The 19,636-nt window shown below is 33.6% G+C and overlaps 1 protein-coding gene across 5 annotated transcripts in view; it reads left to right on the forward strand.

The window, feature by feature from the left end:
- The window catches only part of NEBL (nebulette), a 450,902-nt gene that overhangs the window by 240,139 nt on the left and 191,127 nt on the right, over positions 1-19,636 (forward strand). For 3 of the 5 annotated variants that reach the window (XM_031939883.1, XM_012551250.3, XM_031939885.1), the window contains exons 1-3: positions 6,983-7,422; positions 8,630-8,732; positions 10,199-10,272. Coding sequence is in view for 1 of the 5 variants with exons in the window: in XM_031939888.1 (XP_031795748.1) it covers positions 4,761-4,868 (108 nt within the window). In the remaining 4 variants the exon portion in view is untranslated. Of the gene's footprint in view, positions 1-4,760; positions 4,869-6,981; positions 7,423-8,629; positions 8,733-10,198; positions 10,273-19,636 lie in introns of those variants that run through there. The other 2 variants (XM_031939884.1, XM_031939888.1) reach the window with 2 other exon arrangements.

Genomic DNA, 19,636 nt, shown 5'->3' on the forward strand with positions numbered 1-19,636 from the left:
AGAGAGGAAGAAAAAGAAGAAAGCTAAAAGACAGCTTACTGCTGACATAAATGAAAATTGGAATAAAAAGGGAAAGAGACCACAAACTTTCAACCTTATTGCACATATGTAGAGACAGTAATTAGCTCTACATAACATTGCACTGTAATTAGAAGATTTGGGAGAGGGTAAGTAAATAGTCAGTTAAGACAAAGCCTGGAGCGGGGATAATACCTATATATCTTTTAGAAGGAAGATATAAAATGTCTTTTGTGGTTTGAGCTCTCATGATTATATGAAATCACATGTGAAAATACAACATAGATGTATTCATAGATTATGAATCATAGATTTGATATTGAAGAGATCTCAGTCCAACTATTTAATTTAATAGATGGGCAATAAGGTACCTTCAGAGTTTAAATCCCTCTGATTTCAAATCTAGTGCCCTGTCCATGAGATCATGGTACTTCATAGATTCATTATTAAAATTCTTCATCCTATTGCTATTTGAATGTGGGATGTTGTAGAAGAGGAAAAACAAATGAATCATTGATTCAAGAGTTAACATGGATAAATTTGTAAAATATAATATTGATTGAATTTAATCTTTAGTGCAAGAAATTTGGAAAGAGAGATAATGAAGTCGTTATTTTGTTACTTTTGTTTCCACGTTATGTATGTCATGACACTAAGAGTGGATGAAGATGGTAGCACACATAAAAGGCACAAACTATCTTCACTGAAGGACAGGAGGATTTGAGGACCAGCTTTCCCAGCTGTGAGAACCTGGATTTTGAATTGGTTCCTTTTTGAGGGCAGGCAATTCTACTCATCTCTAAGAGCTTCAGTTTCCTTTGGATATAACATGATGTAGTGGATAGAGCAACTGACCCGAGTGCAATCCTGCCTCAGAACCATATTAGTTGTTTGAGTCAATCAACATTTGTGAATCTTAAGTTTTCCAATCTGTCAGATGAGCTGTTTGCATCTGATGATCTGTGGTCCCTTTCCATTCTAAATCTATGATCCTATGATCTTTAAAATGAGAATAATAATATTTGTACTATCATCTCATAAGGACAGTATGAGAAAGATTCTTTATAAATTATAAAGCCTGAATATTGGCTAGTATTATTATGGAGGAGAGACAATTCTCTAAAGATTATATGATAACAGAGAAGATGCTGATCTGCTTTGGGAGTCTCCTCACTTGACAGTTCCTTATATCAATTAGATTAAAGAACAAATTCCCATCTTTTTTTTCCTATATCCATTTGCATGTAATAAGGAGTGTTGGGTTTATCTGTTAGTCTTCATAAACTTAAAAAAATCTATTCTGAATTTCTTGATAGTCAGATCTCTAACGAAGGTCAGATAGCTTGAGCTTTGTCTAGCACACCAAAATTTAGAGCATGTCAATAGCACCCATTCTCTTAAATAGTGCAAAAACACCTACTCAGCAAAAATAATTAGTTGAAATATGAAGATGCCAGATGGTGCATTTCTTCCCCAGGTGAGCTCCTATCTGGCTCAGTTCTATCCTGATCCATTCCCTGCCCTTATTGCCTTATGGTGTCCTGTAACGTGTGCATGGAGGTCAGTATTCCCGTTCTCTCTCTTAGTAACTGATTTTGTATTAAATAACAATTCAAGCATGCATTTCATGCTGCTTGTTGTAGGTGCTGAAACTCCTGGTTATAACTATTGAGATTATTTCAGCACTTCTTGATATGATACTGCTGATGATATTTTTTCCTTAAGAGATTCCAGGGACAACATTAAAAATAATGCTGTGGGTTCTTCTGGAATGAGGCAATTAAAACAGGGGACTTCATAGAGAAAGGTAGATAAATAGATGGTATCTGAATAGAGAAGAAAAATGAGGAGACAGTTCCCATATTTCATCTCAGAGGTCTTACAATATTAGAGTTTAACTAAACTCCAGATATCATCTAGTCTAGCTCTTTAGTTTTACAAATGAAGAAACTGAAATGTAGAATTTAATTAACTTGTTCAAAATTGCACAGCTTTTTAATAGCAACGCTGGGAGTGGAAATTAGGGTGTCTAACCTTTAGTTCAATGCTTGGTCTTCTTGACTTTCATATATCTTTGTCTCCCCATTTATCCTGTCTTTTCCTGTTCCTTCTTGCCAAAACTTGCTTAAAAATTGACTTATGCATAGTAGACAAACTTAGATATACAATATTTAAAACTAGTTCTGGGTAGTTGCATTTTTAATTGAATCAGCATGACTTAGGGACTGAGTTATAGAGTTACTTTATTTAATAAGGGTTTCCTAGACAGGATTCATGTTGTTCAAGATGCTGGATTGAAGAAGGTTGGCTTCAAGGTTTCCAATCTTTGGAAAAGTCAGAATTTTATATTTTCCCTTTTGTCTTGGATTACCCTAAAATCTAGGAAGTTGGAAGACCTTTCTGATTGCCTAGGGGAACTTTTTAAACAAATTTCATCTTTTCAAGGGACAACATGAATCCCTTTCAAACAACATTAAAAAACTTGTCACAACTCTGTAGGTAAATGAATCAGGGACAGATAACTCTTTTGTAGTTTGGAAAGAAGGAAGATGCTGTTGAATGTTAGCTTGAACTCTTGCCACCATGGACTTAACTTTTCTTCACGTTCTTCTTTGTTAATCACTATCTTTTTTTCTTCCCTTATTTCTATTAAGATATTTAATGCCTTTTTTTTTTCTAAAACTAATTTCAGAGTATTAGATTTTGGCTTAGGAATCTTTTTCCTTTCCGGATTCTTCTTGACTGTTGACATTTTTCCTTGTCTTAGCTTGTTTCCCACTTTTGTTATTTTATCATGTCTTACTTTTTTACTACTGACTTCAAGAAAGACTAAATAGCCTCCCTCCATACAAGGAACAGAAGCCTAGATTGTGTCTATGCATTACAGGCATGCTGGGAGATTAAGGATGAAGAGGCTAATCTCATTTAATGTTTTCTATGGATGGAAAATAGCAAAATTCTATTTTTTTTTATTATTGAATTGCCATCTGAGACAGTGGCTACACTGGGGAGGACTCAATACTTACTTTTTTTTTTAAATTAAGGAGATAAAGGGAGGAGACATTCTTAGCCTTGAAGTATTATGTTTTGCTATTTAGTGCCAAAGAAGAGTATTTTTCCTTTTTTTTTTTTTTTTTTTGAGAAGAGGAACACTGGTAAGATAACTCTTTCTGAGACATCTGTACCTGAATGTTGGCTAGTTTAAATAATAGTGATAGCTGGAATTTGTATAGAAGTGAAAGTCTGCAAAGAACTTTATTAATCTCTCATTTGATCCTTGGAAGAATCTGAGAGTCATGTTATTATCCCTGTTTCACAAATGTTAAATGATTTACTCAGGGTCACTTGTCTAGTAAGTGTCTGAATCTGAATTTAAATTCAGATCTTCTTGGCTTCAAGTCCATTACTTTTTTCCACTGTGCCATCCACCCTTTGTTCAAATAAAGGGATCTACCTTCTAATTTGTTGGTGAATAAAAAAAGGAATAGTTTAAAAATTAAACTTGTGTTACCAAGTTAAATTTTAATTTTTAATGGAGGATCCATATCCTTCAATATGAATTCTGGATTTCTTCTTTGGGATGAGTGGTGTCTTAAAGAAGAGGGGGACTTTATGAGACAGAGGTGAGGAGCATGTATGTTCCGGGAATGTGAATCAGAATGACAAAGGCACCAAGATGGGAAATAGTACGTCAGGGATGGGGTTTCCTGTATGAGGAAGATAGGGAAATCCCATCTCATTTCTATAAGTATAGGAACTGGACTTGTGATTTCATTGGTATAGATGAGTGGTTGTCATACTGTGTTGCAAGGAACCCTGAAATACCATCTTTTTTTTTTTTTTTAAATACATCTTATTATGCTTGTTAATAGGCATTTAAAAGGATTTTAATACAAGAGTTCTATGGATCTTTTGTTTGAATTATACGGTTCTGCCTCTTGTAGAAAAGTTTGAGAACCACTGATATAGACTATTCTTAAATAAAAAAAAAACTCAGAAACTTCTATTAATGTAAATTGTCCCCTTTGATGCAATATACAGCCTTAGTGAGTTGCCTAGGACATGAAAAGATTGTCCAGATAGTATGTATCGGAGATTTGACCTGAATACATGTAAATTCATCATTTACTACCCCATACTGTCTTTCACCTCTCTTCCCAAAAGATATATACATATACATACACACATGCATACATATATTTCACTTTGGAAAGCATAGTTATGTCCATGTTTCTTGTAAAAATTATTTGTATCCTTTCCCCCCTAATGGGCAGTTTTTGCCCATTACTTTTCCCACGTATACTTTCCCTGGTATACTCCTTTCTGCTCTCTTTCTCTTTCCATTTTCCTGTCTTCTCAGATTCAGTTGATGCCGCAAATAATGTTTATGGACTATTTTACTTTTCCTTACAATTTTTTTTTCTGATATCAAATAAAATTTTTTTTCTCCTCTATTGATATTTTTGGAGAAAAGAAAAAGTCTAGTGGTGTTAGGAAAGAATAACTAGATTGCTGAATTCATAGCTTTCTCTGTCCTGAAAACCTTGTCATTTAGTGAGCACTCATAGCTGTTGATTTGGGATTTCTCTGCTGTATGTGGTCTTACTTCCAACTTTTCTCCTTTGGCTCATCAGATGAATTGTGACAACCTGAAGAAGATACCTGATCCATTTGGAATGATCCTGATCTGCCTTATTTTGAATTGTGAAAATGATATCGCTTGTATTTTTTTTCTCTCTCAGGTAAAATATAAAAGGGATTTTGAAGAAAGCAAAGGAAGAGGCTTCAGCATTGTTACAGACACACCTGAGTTACAAAGACTGAAAAGGACTCAGGAACAGATCAGTAACGTAGGTGACAATTTCCTTGAGGGATGGTCTCATGCCACAAACATGGCCATTTTGCAGCTGAAAAGTGTGATTGGGTCACATGGAAGGCTTTGCTGCTGCAACTGACTGGAGTGAAAGGAATGAACTTCCCTGTTGATTTTATGTGTGGGTGTGTAAATTGGAGGGGGAAGCATCCCCAAATGTGTGACTGACTACTCTTTTCTCTCTATACATACACATATAAAACCTAGCTCTCATTCATTACACTTTTCCTTGGCTGTTTACATTATGGATATCTACAACATTGGGCATCAGAATGATATGTTTTGTATTTTTATGTTTCTAGACAATTTTCTAGTGAGCATTAATTGTTATGGTTCAGAATCTGCTTATTTATTGTTTTCATCTTTATAAATATTTTTTTCAGAATTTTGGAAACACAATGAGGCTTATTCCCCCCATTGTGATTAAGTGTGTAAAAATGCAGATAGCAGAGTCAATATCCTAAAAAAATCTAATGTTTGCAGCTATAGCTAGAATTTTGAATATTAGAATTGGCTAGTTCCATATTCAAATGAAGCAAGAGGTCTCTTTTTCAGCCGATATTATATGTGTGATTGCTTTAAGCAACACATCTTGTTTAATCAAGCTAAGTTATTTTCAGCACAGTAAAAGATTTATATTGAATAAGAAAACAGAGACTAACCATTTAGTAATATGGAAATGTCAATTTATCACTCATTAAAACAGGAAAAGGAAATGGCTTTATTAACCAGTTTAGGGTTCTAAAACCAATGAAGATGTCTCTTTTAAGGAATTATTTATGAGAGAACTACTCAAAAAGTACTTTGGTAACATTTTATTCTTGCGTCCCTATTCAGTGAGTCTCATTTAAAATAGTGGTTGAATATTATGAACAAATATGTAAAAGTTTGCTCATTTTTCTGCCCAAATTAGTGATCCATTTTGTGTTTCCTTCATTATGCCAGACTTTATAAATGGTTTAGTCTCAATTTTCAGAGAACATTTCCTTTAATATACCTTTTAGTTTCAGGTACTGGGATATTTATTAAGATCACCTGGGTTCTCACTTGCAATAGTGCAGATAATAATTCTGCCACTTATTGTTTCAACAGCAATGTACCTTTTTCTTTGGGGGAGGGGAGAAGGGATCTCTTTCCAAAAGCATTCAGGTCCTTGAGGACCTTGTCTAACGTTGAAGATATTAGAGGTAAATAGGGGTGGGGCAACATGGATGTGTCTGATCAGGGAACACAGGACTAACATTAATAGAAGGGCCTACCTGTCTGAATTGAGTGCAGGGATCCTTAGCTTTCAGACTCTGATATAGCACTGTGTTCTTAAAATTTCAGTTCTTAACTATTGGGAAGGAGAAGGTTGAGAAAGAAAAGAAAACAATTCAGAAAAATTAGTGAATTGCATTAAAAGTATTTGTGGATTTTATTTTTTCTCTTCTTCTTTTTTGAAAAAAGAAAAAAAAAAGATGAAACTACAAAGTGAATATCCAGTCTTCTGACATAGGGAAATCCAGGACAGGTTTGCTCTTTCTCAATTATACTTGAGACTTTCATTCTTCCTAACATTGCATGCCTGTTCTTCCCACTAATCTTTTGATCATGATTTTCATCTCAGAAAAGGGAAGGAGTTCCAAGAGGATCTTGGCAGAGAAAACTGGGTATGGGGCAGAGAAACAGATAAAAAGACGAGGGTTATTAGAATCAGTGAAGTGTGTTTGGTGTTATACCATCTGCCCTAGTAAATTAAAAAAGTTGGAAAAGAAGACCCAATAGGAAGAGTTTAAAGTAAGGGTTTCAAAGAAATAAATTGGAATTTCCCTTAAAATAGAAAGGGAGGGAAGAAAAGTAGTGGACAATCTATTGGGAGATGGTCAAAAACAAACTGCTTATTTTATATTCTGCCTAAGGATAGCCTGGTTAGATTTGTTATTTGAATAAAAATAGATATTTCTAAGGTCATTTTCTTCCTATGACCAGAAGGATCTTAATTTCAGGGAGTTATGACTTTTATCTTGTAAAAAAAATTCTCCAAATGTTAAAAGATGCCTCCTTTCCTCCTCCTTTCCCCCTCCTTTCCCCCTCCTTTCCCTTTCTTCTTTCCCGCATCAATCAAAAAATTTTTTCTTTTAAAAACTAAAATAGAATCACCTACATATTCCAATAAAAGTTATATTCAATGACATTTCTTTTCCTGACCACCTGTAGTGATACTATTAATTTATATAAGAATCATGCTACATACAACACTACATTTAGAAGTTTGCATCATCAATCAACTCTATTTCCCCAAAACTAAAATTTTCACCTCAGAAATGCATATGATGATTAATTTAAGGATGTCAAATATGCAGTAGCTGATGGGAAGGTAAGCAAGCACTTTTTAATAATTTCAAATTTAATTTAACTTTTGCACTTAATAAGAAAATAATTAGCTCTTTTAAATCCATTTTTTTTTGTCATTAGCAGGGATATAAAATTTTTATATCCTAGAGGCTCTTTGAAAATCCTTCTTCTAGTGGCCAGTAAACCTCTAACAGGTATGCATTTTCTTTCTTTTATCTTATCCATGTATGTTTCAGTACATTACCTTATAGCGAGTACTTGAAAATGAGTTGAACTGATTTCTAAGGGGAAATAATTTTGCTGTCCCATTATTTTTAAAATATTGGTGGTTTTTGTAATCATGAGTATAACTCACTCATATACTTGTTGTGTGTGCTAGTAGATTAATTCAAAATTTAATTATATTATTTTTCTTCTTGGCATTGACTCCTAAGGAGAGTAAATGCTGGTAAAAATGTTTTGCTGATTGTTAATGCTATAAAGTTACCCATACATATAACCTGTAAATAAAAGGCTATTAAATAAAAAAAAATGTTTTGCTGAATAGTGAAACTTTTACTTATTTGTGCCAGTAATTTTGAGGGTATTTCCAGGTTACTCAAAGATGTATTAATTACTTTTGTTTTCTTATTAAGAAAAGTTGGATAGATTAGCCGAGATTGTAAAATGATATTACTAATTTGAAGTGCTCTGGGTATAATCTGAGACTAATTGACCAGGCAAGTACAGATATAGGGAGTTGCCTTATCAAATGTGTCCTATACTGAAGAAATCCCAGATCTAGGGGGAAAAAAAAAAGATGGCATTTCCATTTTCCCAAACTATTTAGTTTTAACTTAGGCATTTTGGTGTATTCATCTGATCTATTATTTTAAACCGCCTGGATTGGATTTTGTAGATTTTGTACAGAAGTTAAGAGAAATGGCCAGGTCAAAAGGTGACCCAAGTCATCATATTAGAAATATTAGAGATGCTGAGCTTACTCATTTTTAGTATTTAAACATATTTAAGGCTTTTTTAGGCTTATTCATTACAGGAAGGATCATTAGAGTTCACAGGCTAGTCTGGGATGATATTAGGTGATCTGATAAATTAATGTCATAATGATAAATTCTTGATATTTTATTATGTCATGACAAGATAGGCACTGGAATTTTTAAAAATAATGCTATATTTTGTATACTTTTACATGCATTCATCTAGAATTTAAGATCACTTAACAACGAATACACACTTGGAAACATCAGATTTTGTCTGTAATGAAATATTTTAGTGATTTGGATCCTGGCCTTTCTTTGGGTGTTGGCAATAATACTATATTGAACATAGAATAGCTTAGTAAAGGTTGAAATTTAAAATTCTTGTTCTGACTACCCTGTTCTGTTATTATTACTATTGCAGAGAGAATAAGGAGCTGGAAGAGATATAAGATTTCAACTCAAGTGGCTGGCTTGAATATAAAGGAAAGGAACCCAACTGCTCTAATGGAGATTTAAAGCTTCAGGTAGCATTGCAGAAGAAGCTTAGATTTGATTCATATATATTAATCTTAGAACTGTTGGACTAAGCTCTTAAGATACTCAGCATTTGACTTGAAGGACCAGTTATGTAAGAAACACAGGGATTAGTTCTTGCATTTATTTGAAGATTACTTTCAATAAATTTACTTTCCCCTCCACTAAAGGTAAACTACATGAGGTCCATTATGATTCTTCCATGGTCAATGCTGACTCAGAAGTTCTGAATTCTGCCTTGACTGTTTCTAACAACTTTGCACTGAGAGGAATAATAATTTTTTTCTTATATTAATAACCAATTATTGATTAGGACCAAGCTTTTCCCCCTTTTCTCTTTCCTCATTCAGAAATCAGCCACTATGGGTTATTTGGGCAGCCTTTGCAATGCAGGGCTGATAATGAGAGGAAAAATTCAGATCTGTTTAAAAGGTAAAGAAATTTTTTATTGATGAATTGAGAGATTCTAGAACATTGTATTTTATTCAGGGTTTGAGAAAATGTGGATTCTCCCTTTTGTTTAGAATTTAGATTACCTTAGATGGAGTGATATGAATTTAGATAAGTCTCTTTGACCAAAATTGAATGATCAGTTAAATGCCCCAGACCCTCATCTCTCATTATAATATTTATTCTTTCTATAATTGTTGACCAATCAGAGTTGATTGCCATCCTTAGGAACACCCACTTTTCCAAGGGCATATAAGTGTCAAGTGGGCTCTGTAAGGATTTTTTTTTTGCATTTTAGAGTACCACTGACCCCTTTTGTTAATTATATGCCAGTATAATTAATAAAATAATTAATTACCTAGAAATTTTTTCTCAAACTTTTTAATAAGCCACTATACATTTCCTACCATTTCCCATGCCCAAACTACTGTTTTGTAATTATCCTAGGGTTTGAGGACTTGTTTGAGAATTATGTGAGTATCTATTTACTTGAAAACATTTTCTTTATTTAGCAAAAAATTCTCTTTTGAGAATTTTACTCTAAAAGTAGACTGCAAAAACAAATGAGGAAACTGAAAAAAGGAAAAGGGATTCTTGGTTTTAGTGTTTTAAAGCATTTTAACTGTCATTAGGGCATTCTTTACTTTTATTTATTTATTTTTTTGACAATTTGGAAGGCATATGAAAATGGCTCATTCGAATTTCAGCCATTTATTGTCTCTTATGTCTACAGCATCAAGCCTGTCTGTAGTAGGCCCACATAACTGAGCTGTTTCCATAGCTACTCATTTGAGTGACAGGACAGTCTTTGGAACATTATTGGCACATTTTGTTCTGCCTGTTTACTAACTATATCGCAAACTGTATTCTCAAGTAGCTGAAACAGATTGGAGATAAACTTGTCTCCTGAAAGGTAACATTAAGCCCAGGGGGAACCCTTACAAACTTTGTACTGACAATAGAACCCAGAAGATAAATATTCCATTTTTTTTCTCATTTTATCTAGGGGAAAGAGTAAAATCATGTGAAAAGCAATAAAAAAGATGGCCAAATGATTTATTTCATGGAAAAAATTATCTGGTAAGTATATTTATTACTGTATCTGTGCTTATGCATATGTCATCAGGAGAATACTGGGGGTTGTGCAAGCAAATAGCATTGACTTTAAGGAGAATTCTCAATAAAATGATAATAGTAATAATAATATTAACTAATATTTATCAGTCTTTAAAGTTCACAAAATACATATTAACTCATTTGATCTGTACCATAATCTTATTGGGGATATACCATTATCATCCCCATTATACCTGAGACTAAGAGAATTTAAATGACTTAGCCAGCATTTTACCCCATTAAGTGTGTTAAGCAGAATTCTAACTCAGTTGTTCCTGAATTCAAGTCTTGTTTAGTTAAGTTCCTGGCTAACATCATCCTCTCATGAAGGTTCCAGTCATGCTCATTTCATGCCCAAATCAGCTTTCTCTCTGGACTATTCCACTTCTTCACCAGCAACCTTGACCACCTATGAGACTTCCCTCCCCTTCACTCCAACTTTTGGTTCCCCTTTAAGATTTTTCTATTAGAATATAGATTATATTATAGAATATTAGAATATAAATTCAATGAGATTGGGAGCCATATTTTTTTTTATTTGTAACCTCAGCAGTTAGGAAAATGACTTAAGCATAGTAATTATTTAATAAATATTTTCTCTCTGTCTCTATTCCCCTTCCATCTCCTTTCCTTTCTCCTTTTTTTCCCCCTCTCTTCTTTGATTTCCATTTTTCCTCTTTATTCTCCTCTGATCCTCCTCTGATCCTCCCACCTCAGTCATTTTCCTCTGTTCTGTCTTTCTTCTCTCTCTCCCTTCCCTCCTCTCTTAACTCATCTTCCTTTCTCACTCCCCTTTTCTCTCTGCTTCTACGATGTCATATTGGGCCACAGCAATCATGTCTTTTCTTTTCACAACTAAAAACTGTACATATTCCTTGACAAAATCTTTCCTATTTAAAAACAAACTCATTCTCATGTTGACACCGATCCCTTTCATAAGAAATAATATGCTAGAAAGTTTTTTTAAATGTTCTCCACCAGAATTATAATTGAAGAAAATTCTTAGGATATCTGAGAGAATTGAAATGAATTTTTTTTATTTCTTATGACAAATTGATTGGTTATTGATGATTAAAGCAAGCCCCCTCAGCAATGTTATTTATCACTGAAATCTGAGAATGTAGCATAAGTTAATCATTTACAAATTAGTTGGCTCAAATGGATAGATATTACTGATGTAGTTTTCTGTGATTTATTGTGAATCTTCTTCAGAAATATTAGATCATTGATGCTAGACATTGCCTAGTGATTGAAAGCCTATGTCCATGATCTATTAAAACATTTGACTCAAAGTCGGGTTAGATATTGAGGATAGGCATGATGGTGGGAGCGATTATCTAGTGATTCCAAGTCTTTGTTTATAATTTAAATAAATCATTTTGACAGAGACTGACTGTAACCATGTTCAAGATGCTGACAGTGTGAAATTGAGTTGTATGGTGGACATGAGACAAGCAGTCAAGAGAAATCCCTAAAGGCATAAATTTGTTATGTAATTGGGTCAACTCATGCATGAGAAATGCATGCTAATTGTAAATTGGTGGCAAAATTATAGTGTATCAGGCAATTAGGTCTTATATTAACCCAAACAATTGACAGAGTGACATTTTTTTTATTCCTTTTTATGTATAGCAAACATGAGGGTATTTAAAAATATGAGATGGGTGAAAAATGAGAAGTCATTGGAGGTTAACATGGAGGTAATGTTAATATAACTCAAAAACATAAATATCTTACTACTATTTGGATATTTTGCGTGAAAACCTTTAATTTTGAAGAGATTAGTCTTATTATATATAAGTGTACATGTGTGTGTATGTGTGTGTGTGTGTGTGTGTGTGTGTGTGTGTGTGTGGAATTGACAATTGATTTTTAATTCTATTTTGTTATATTTAAGGTAACATAGATTTAATATTTCCCTTCATTAAAAATGCCTAAATTCTTACTCTTGCAAGTTCACTTTGATAACCTCAGGTAGTCACTTAGGGTTCTACTTTTGGGGTTCCATACAGTTCTGTTCTTGTGATTCATAACTCTACTCTTACATTGTGACATGTACCTCTACCCATCATCCACTTTCCAGAGAAAATTGATTAACCTAAAGGTCAATTTCATTAATTTAAAACTGTTGTAGCAACTGCCATCACCAGAGAATTGATCTTAGCTCCCAGTGACATAGAGGGGGAGGAATTGAAATGACTCTTAAACACACCTTCTCATTAAAATTAGCCAATCAGAAGATGACATACCTCTCTTGCTCAAGATTTTTCTCTCTCATCTTGTATATCACAAGAAAGGATCTTGTCATTCCTAACTTGAGGTCATTGGTCATTGAGAGATCATTGACCCCATTTATTGGCAATTGCTAGCTCTGCTAATATGCTAAATGGATCACGCTCAGAGTTTTGTCTCTCAGAATTTCTCACACAGCATGTATGTATGTGCGCACACATATATGTATATATACATATTCACACACAAACATGCACATGTGCATACACATATACAAATTATACATGCAAATATAAATGCACAAATATATGTTTATGTGTATTGCCAGACTGCTCTGAACTCGTTAGCTACTGAAGCTATAATTTGAGCTTCAGTGATTATGAAATCTTTCATAAAATGAAAACTTTCTTCAGTTTGTGCACTGTATTTTAGTCATATCCAGAAAGTACATGAATAGTGACCAAAGAAGAGAACAGATGATTCAGTAAAACCTGCCCCCATAGCAAAATGAAGAAATTTGAAATACTTTCAGCTTTTGTTATCTTTGTGTATAAAGAGCAAGTGGCAATAAAAGACTATAATGTAACAAATATTTTATAAAAAAAATATCAAACGTCTATATTTTTATTTTTAAAAGTGTTGTCAGATAGAATATCAGTCAATTAACTTTTTTAAAGCTCCTACTATGTACTAGGCAAGTGCTCTCAGTAATTTTTTGCACTATCTCAAAAAATGTTACTGAGGAATTGTATGAAGAAAAAAAGGGTGTATTATTTGACTTTTCCAAACACAAGATTTAGTCTCATATTTGGTTTTATTTTTTTTTTCAGGAAGAGTCTAATGCTACTTGTACATAACAAATAAGAGAGTTGTTTTTGTGAAAATGCTATTATTTCCCACTTTGGAGGTATGAGAAAGCATCACCTTCACCTTTTAAAATAATAAATGAATGAATAAATATACAAATATTCAGATGCTCTCAATCATTATCTCCTCATTTACTTCTAGCACATAAAGAGGTATCCTTTTTCCTTGCCAAGAAAAACTCCTTTACATAAACAAATATTTCATTGTCTTCTCCAGAAGATTTCCCCCTCTCTATTCTCTCAGTAATCTTCATTCTATCTATTGACTGCTTCTCTACCATCTACAAATATAGCCATTTCATTTCTATCTCAAAAAACCCCCCACTTCATCTGTCCATCCCCAGTGGCTATCATTTCTTATCTTTTCTTCTTTTCATGGTTCAGCTCATAGAGAAGGCTTAAAACAATGGTCATTTCTATTTTTTTTTCTTCTCCTTCTACTTTCTGTGGTTTGATTTTTCATTCTACTGAAATTGCTCTTCCCAAAGTTCCCAAGGATCTTTTAACTGTGAAAGCCAATGGTTTTATCTCAGTCCACATCCTTCTTGACTTTTCTGTATCCTATAACATGGCCGGTCACCATTTTCTCCTTATACTCTCTTAGTATGCCTATCTGTTAAATTTTTCCTTCTTAATTTCTCTTGCTAGATTTGCATCCAGCTCACATCCTTTTGGGTTTTGCCCAATTCACTGTCTTTGCCAATTCTTTTCTTCTTTCTCTTTACTCTTTCACTTGATAATCACATCAACTCTGATGTATTTAATTATCATTTTGGTACAAAGAATTTGGTACACATCTATTTATTTTGACCCTAATCTCTCTCCTGACCTCCATCTTGTATCTTCAGTTGCCTACTGGTCATTTTTGAACTGGATGTTTTGTAGACACCTGAAATTCAGCATATTCATCAAATTGAATTGGTTATATTTCTCCTCAAGCTCTCCCCTATTCTTAACTCCTCTATTATTGTTGAGGGTACATTATATTCCCTGTTATCCAGACTTGCAATATCAATCTATATCTAATCAGTTACTAATACCTAGTGATTTTAACTTCATAACATCTCTTATATAAGCCTACATTTTTTTTCTAAGACACTGCCACCATGCTAATTCAGACCTTAACCACTATTATGCCTGGACTATTGCAAATGACTGTTGGTTAGTCTCCGTGTTCTACATTTCCCCTCTCCAGTCCAATACATCTTCCACTTAGTTTTGAAATTGATCTTTCTAAAAGCTCAGGTCTGATTGTATAATACCACCTTGCCCCTCTCCCATATGATTCCACTGACTTTCAGTGAATTTTATTGACTTCTGTTACCTCCCTTATTAGGTTATAAGCTCCTTGAAACCTGCATCTTTTCTCCCCTTTTATTTGAATTCAAATTCACATTTGAATTATTTGAATGTTCCATAGTAGACTCTCAACAAATTTTTGTTGACTTGAACTGATACTCCATCAGACTAATTTGCAATGTTTCCTGAGTACACTTTGCACATTAAGCCATTTGTCTATTAAGTCATTATTGGATCCAGCCCTTCTTTATTTAATTTTCTTCAATGACATTTCCCCCTCATGGGTAGCACATTGGATATTGAGATGTGGGACTTAGGTTGATAATTAATAGTTTCTTGTCCGTTAAATATAATCATTTTATTTGTAATATGGTGTTGCTCATTGCTCACTATGGCCCATGCTTTCTCAGTCTGTACTTTAAGAAAGTATTTATAACACACAGATGGGAGATTTCTGAATAGCATTCTGTTTTTTTCACTTCTTAATGTTGAACCTTATTTTCCAACCTATTTTTCCTACTCTTCCTTAATCCCAAGTTCATATTCAAGTTGAGCACTCTTCATAGAATTTCTTTATCTTTTGTAGCAGATGTTAGAACATCAGTTTCAATTATCTTCATTGTGAATCCATTCCTATGCTTATCATGAGTACTACAAGTCAAGATGACCACGTATTCCATGAATGAATTTTTTTATTGCTTTCATGAGGGGTGGTGTTGGTATCTAATGAAACCAATCTGACTGACTCCTTAAATAGCCTCTCAGAAAAGAACTCATGAATCGTCTTTCCATTTACTTATAATTTTAAAAAATCTAAAAAAAAAGAAAAAAAGAAAAAAAAAACCTCCTCAGGTTTATTTATAACAATAATGTTTATGTGGATATAGTTTGTTTTCATTCCAAATAAATGATATTGTTGGTTATTTCTCATATTTAGAGCAAAGTCAGGCAAGTTCAATTTTTAATTTTCTAAAAACCATGTGTTCTTAACAAACTGCTCCCTTTTCCACGTCTCAGTTAAATTTTACAGCTCAGAATATACACTTCTGTCCTCTACAGATGTGACAGATAGATGGGGGAGAGAAGTGGTGATAAAAATGGAGAATTCCTACATCTGTAGAAGAAAGGAACAATTATTATATCTGTAGACAATGAAAAACATTTCTGTTGTCAGTGTCCTATAATTCCTCAATGTAAATTTGAGTCTTATTTATGCTAATAATAACTTTGCAGTTTAGCTTTATTAAATATAGGTAGGAATGTATTTAGCTTTTTTGGATGTCAAACTGAATAAAGTAACTACTTCATTGAATTATAATTTCATTTCAGGTTATAGCATCACTGCATTTTTTATTGGTGTATAATATGATTTCTATTACATTTTAGGCAGGCAAAATTGCAACTTAGTATAATTTTTAGTTGGCTTAAGTGATGGTGAGTGGGGTCATTATTGAAGAATAAGATTTTTTTTTTTAAAGTGGAAAAGCTTGATTAAGAAAGACTCATAATCTCAATAAAGTTTTCAGATTCATGAAAATTAAGTGATTTGAAAGTTGGTAGTAGGGATTCTTTTCATTCTCGAATTTTCCTTTTTTACTGTTTAAAGGTATTTTTCTTTTCTAATTTGCATTTTCTTCCATCATTTTCCAAAATGAATTATATGCTATTAAAATTTCTTTATCTTTATTTTCTCCATGTGCTTTATTTTTACAGCTTTCTTTTACCTAAAAGTTGCCTAGGCAGCATTTAAGACATTGTGTTTCTTGTGACAGAAGAAAATGTCATGCTGTTGCTTCCTTACAGAAGCATTTTAAAAAAGTCTCAACCCTTACTTCTCAAAAAACGATGTCATATTCCTATAATGCCCTTAGACTTTACATGGCCTTGAGGATGGGGAGTTATAATCTGTTCCTGCCTGCTCAGATTTATGTTGGATTTCCTTCTGTGACTATATTATTAATTGTGACCAAGCTAACTCACAATTTATTTGGAACAATTTAACTTCTTAATCTCCTCATTCTTTGAAGAGACAAAAGGTGTAGAGTTTGCTTGTGTCTCTAGAAAATCTGAAAAAGAGATGAGAATGAGATTTCCCATTTTAATGAATAGCATTAGAATGAAAGTAAGGGACATTAAAAACTCATTTATTCTTTCCAACAGTTGAATTATAACAGGCAAAAAAGTTACTTTGCAGAACTTAAGACAATATATAGATTTATTTTGATGCCTGTAAAATCTTATGTGTATCTTCGATATTAACAAATATTGTCCATTTTACCTTCTGTTAACAGTTTTGCTTCAGGTTTAATGAGTAATTTAACATATATTTCACATCTATTTATTGAGCATCTACTATATACACTACCCTGTGAGGGTTCAAAAGAAGTTTAAAACACAGTTGTTGTTCTTTGGGAACATTAAGATAACATTATCAATAAATATTGGAGAAGAGGAACTTATTTTAGGGGAAAGTAAGTCAAGTATTGTGCACATTGAGAGTAGAGACCAAGTGGGACATCTAGGTGAAAATATATTCTGCATAATTGGAAATATGAATCTGGAGTTTTAGAGAGGGGTCAGGTATAGCTAAAGAGACTTGGGAGTCATTTGTGTTGGAGTGATAGTTTAGATTGTAGAAGAGAGTGATAATGCTAAGGGAAAGCATAGAAAGACAGAGCCAGGGACAAGGGCAAAGTTATAGAGAAGATTAATGGTAAGAGGTAGAGAAGAAGACCAAGAGAACCCAGAAAAAGAGACAGAGAAGAAATAATCAGAAAGAGGAGTGAATAATCAGGAAAATGTAACTAGTCAAAAGAAGTGAGTGAATGGTGAGAAAGATGAGTTGGTGGTTCTTCCTCTTTGGAGATCTTTAAGAAGAGTCTGTACAACCAGTAATCATGTATATTATAGTTGGAATTCCTTTTGGGAATTAGATAGACTGAGGTCTTTTTCTAGGTCTTAAATCTGAATTCCTTCAGCATGCATTTTACCTTCTGTTAAATTTTGCTCCAAGTTTAATGAGCAATTTAACATATATTTCACATCTATTTATTGAGCATCTACTATATACACCCTTCTACATTTTAAAAATACTATATTATATTAGGATGACCTAATTTGATTACATCAGTTCTCTCTGCCTATGTTTCTCCCTCTCCCCTCTCTTTCTCCCTCTCTTTTCCTTTTTCCTTTCCCCTCCTGCTCTCATACTTCCTTTCCTTCCCTCCCTCCCTTATTGGGTCAGTATATTAAATTCTTATAAAATACCAACACATTGCTATGCTCTGGGAATAAAATCACAAAAATGAAACAGTCTTTACCTTCCAAAGGCTTCCATTCTAATAGGAAGAGATAACATCAACAGAGACAAGTTGGCAAGTAAGGTACTTTGGTTCAGAAATGTCTAGGGATAGTAAGTGGGGTTGAAGGGACTAGATTTCCAGGAGCAGAGACCGAGTTGTTTTGATCATTAAGAACAGTGATATCAGTTGTTTAAGACAGTTTACTGTTTAAGACACATGTAGGGAGTATGCATGAAAGCAAGGATTCTGTTGAGAAGATGGCTAGGAAATAGAATATAAAATGAAGCATAATAATGGCTTTCCTGACAGAGTGGATCAGCCAAGGTATTCACCAATCTGGAGATAAAAGTCTTAAAACCTTCAGGACGTGGTCCGAGTGGCAAGGCAGCTGGGGAAAAGATGGCCAAGGAGTGGAAAGTAGAGAGATAGATGCGAAAAGAGAATATAGGTACAGGATGATAGCAATGGAATATTGTTTGTTTGAGTCACAACAAACAGGCCATTTTTTGGGGGGTTGGACTCTGGAGTATGTTAAGGAAAATGATGTACAGTATATCTGGGAAGACTATCTATGTTGATTGTAAAGGATTTGTATTTTACTCATGTTATTATCTGTGTTTATAGGTTTGTTGTTCAGTCATGTCTGACTCTTGGTGACTCCATTTGGTTTTCTTGACAAAGACAATGTCCTGGTTTGCCATTTTCCTTCTTTAGTTCATTTTACAGATGAAGAAACTGAGGAAACAAGAGTTAAATGACTTGTCCAGGTCACACAATTAATAAGAATTTGAATTCAGGAAGATCAGTTTTCCTGACTCCAGATTTCTTGCATGATGGTGCTGCATAGCTGCCTTTATGTTTATTGGTGACTCATAGTCTCCTGACTGGAACCTCAGGTCAAATTCATCTTTAGATAATTCCTAGCTGTGGACCTTGGACAAATTCTTTTATCCCTTTCTGCCTCAGTTTCCTTGCCTGCAAAATGGACATAGCAATAGCATCTACCTTCTAGGGTTATTGTGAGGACAGAATGAGATGTTTGTAAAATTCTTTGCAATCTTTAAAGCTCTACATAAATATTAGTTATTATTATTTTTGCTATTACAGTTATTGAAAGAGGGAAATTCTGAAGATCTGACATAATTAAACTTGAATTTTGGGAATATTATTTTGACATCTCTGTAGAGGATGGATTAAAAAAGGAAGGAGTTTGAAGCAAGGAGACTAATTAGCAGACCATTGGCAACAATCCAGACCTGTAGCACTTGTCTATTTTGGTTGATAAGAGGATTTCAAACATTCATAAAATGTGTGATTTTTTTTCCCATATGTATATGTACATATACAAATATGCATGCATACACACACACATCTGGCATTTTGAGTAGAGAATCAGGAAAAAGGAAACCATAGAGATCTGTCAACTCCCTAAGTTTTCACCTTCAGTATTTTGGCCTTGTCTATGCTGAAGAACTCACTGTTGAGACTTCTAACTTAGCATTTTGGAGTTTTTTTCTGCCAAATACTGTTCTTTTTGCAGGATTAAATAGCCAAATCAGTGCTGCCTGCATCTTGATCCTGCTGAGAATATTAAGACCCCATACAGGTTATGGTACAGATTAGCTAGTG

This window comes from Sarcophilus harrisii, chromosome 5 (genome assembly GCF_902635505.1).
Source record: "Sarcophilus harrisii chromosome 5, mSarHar1.11, whole genome shotgun sequence".
NCBI lineage: Eukaryota > Metazoa > Chordata > Mammalia > Dasyuromorphia > Dasyuridae > Sarcophilus > Sarcophilus harrisii.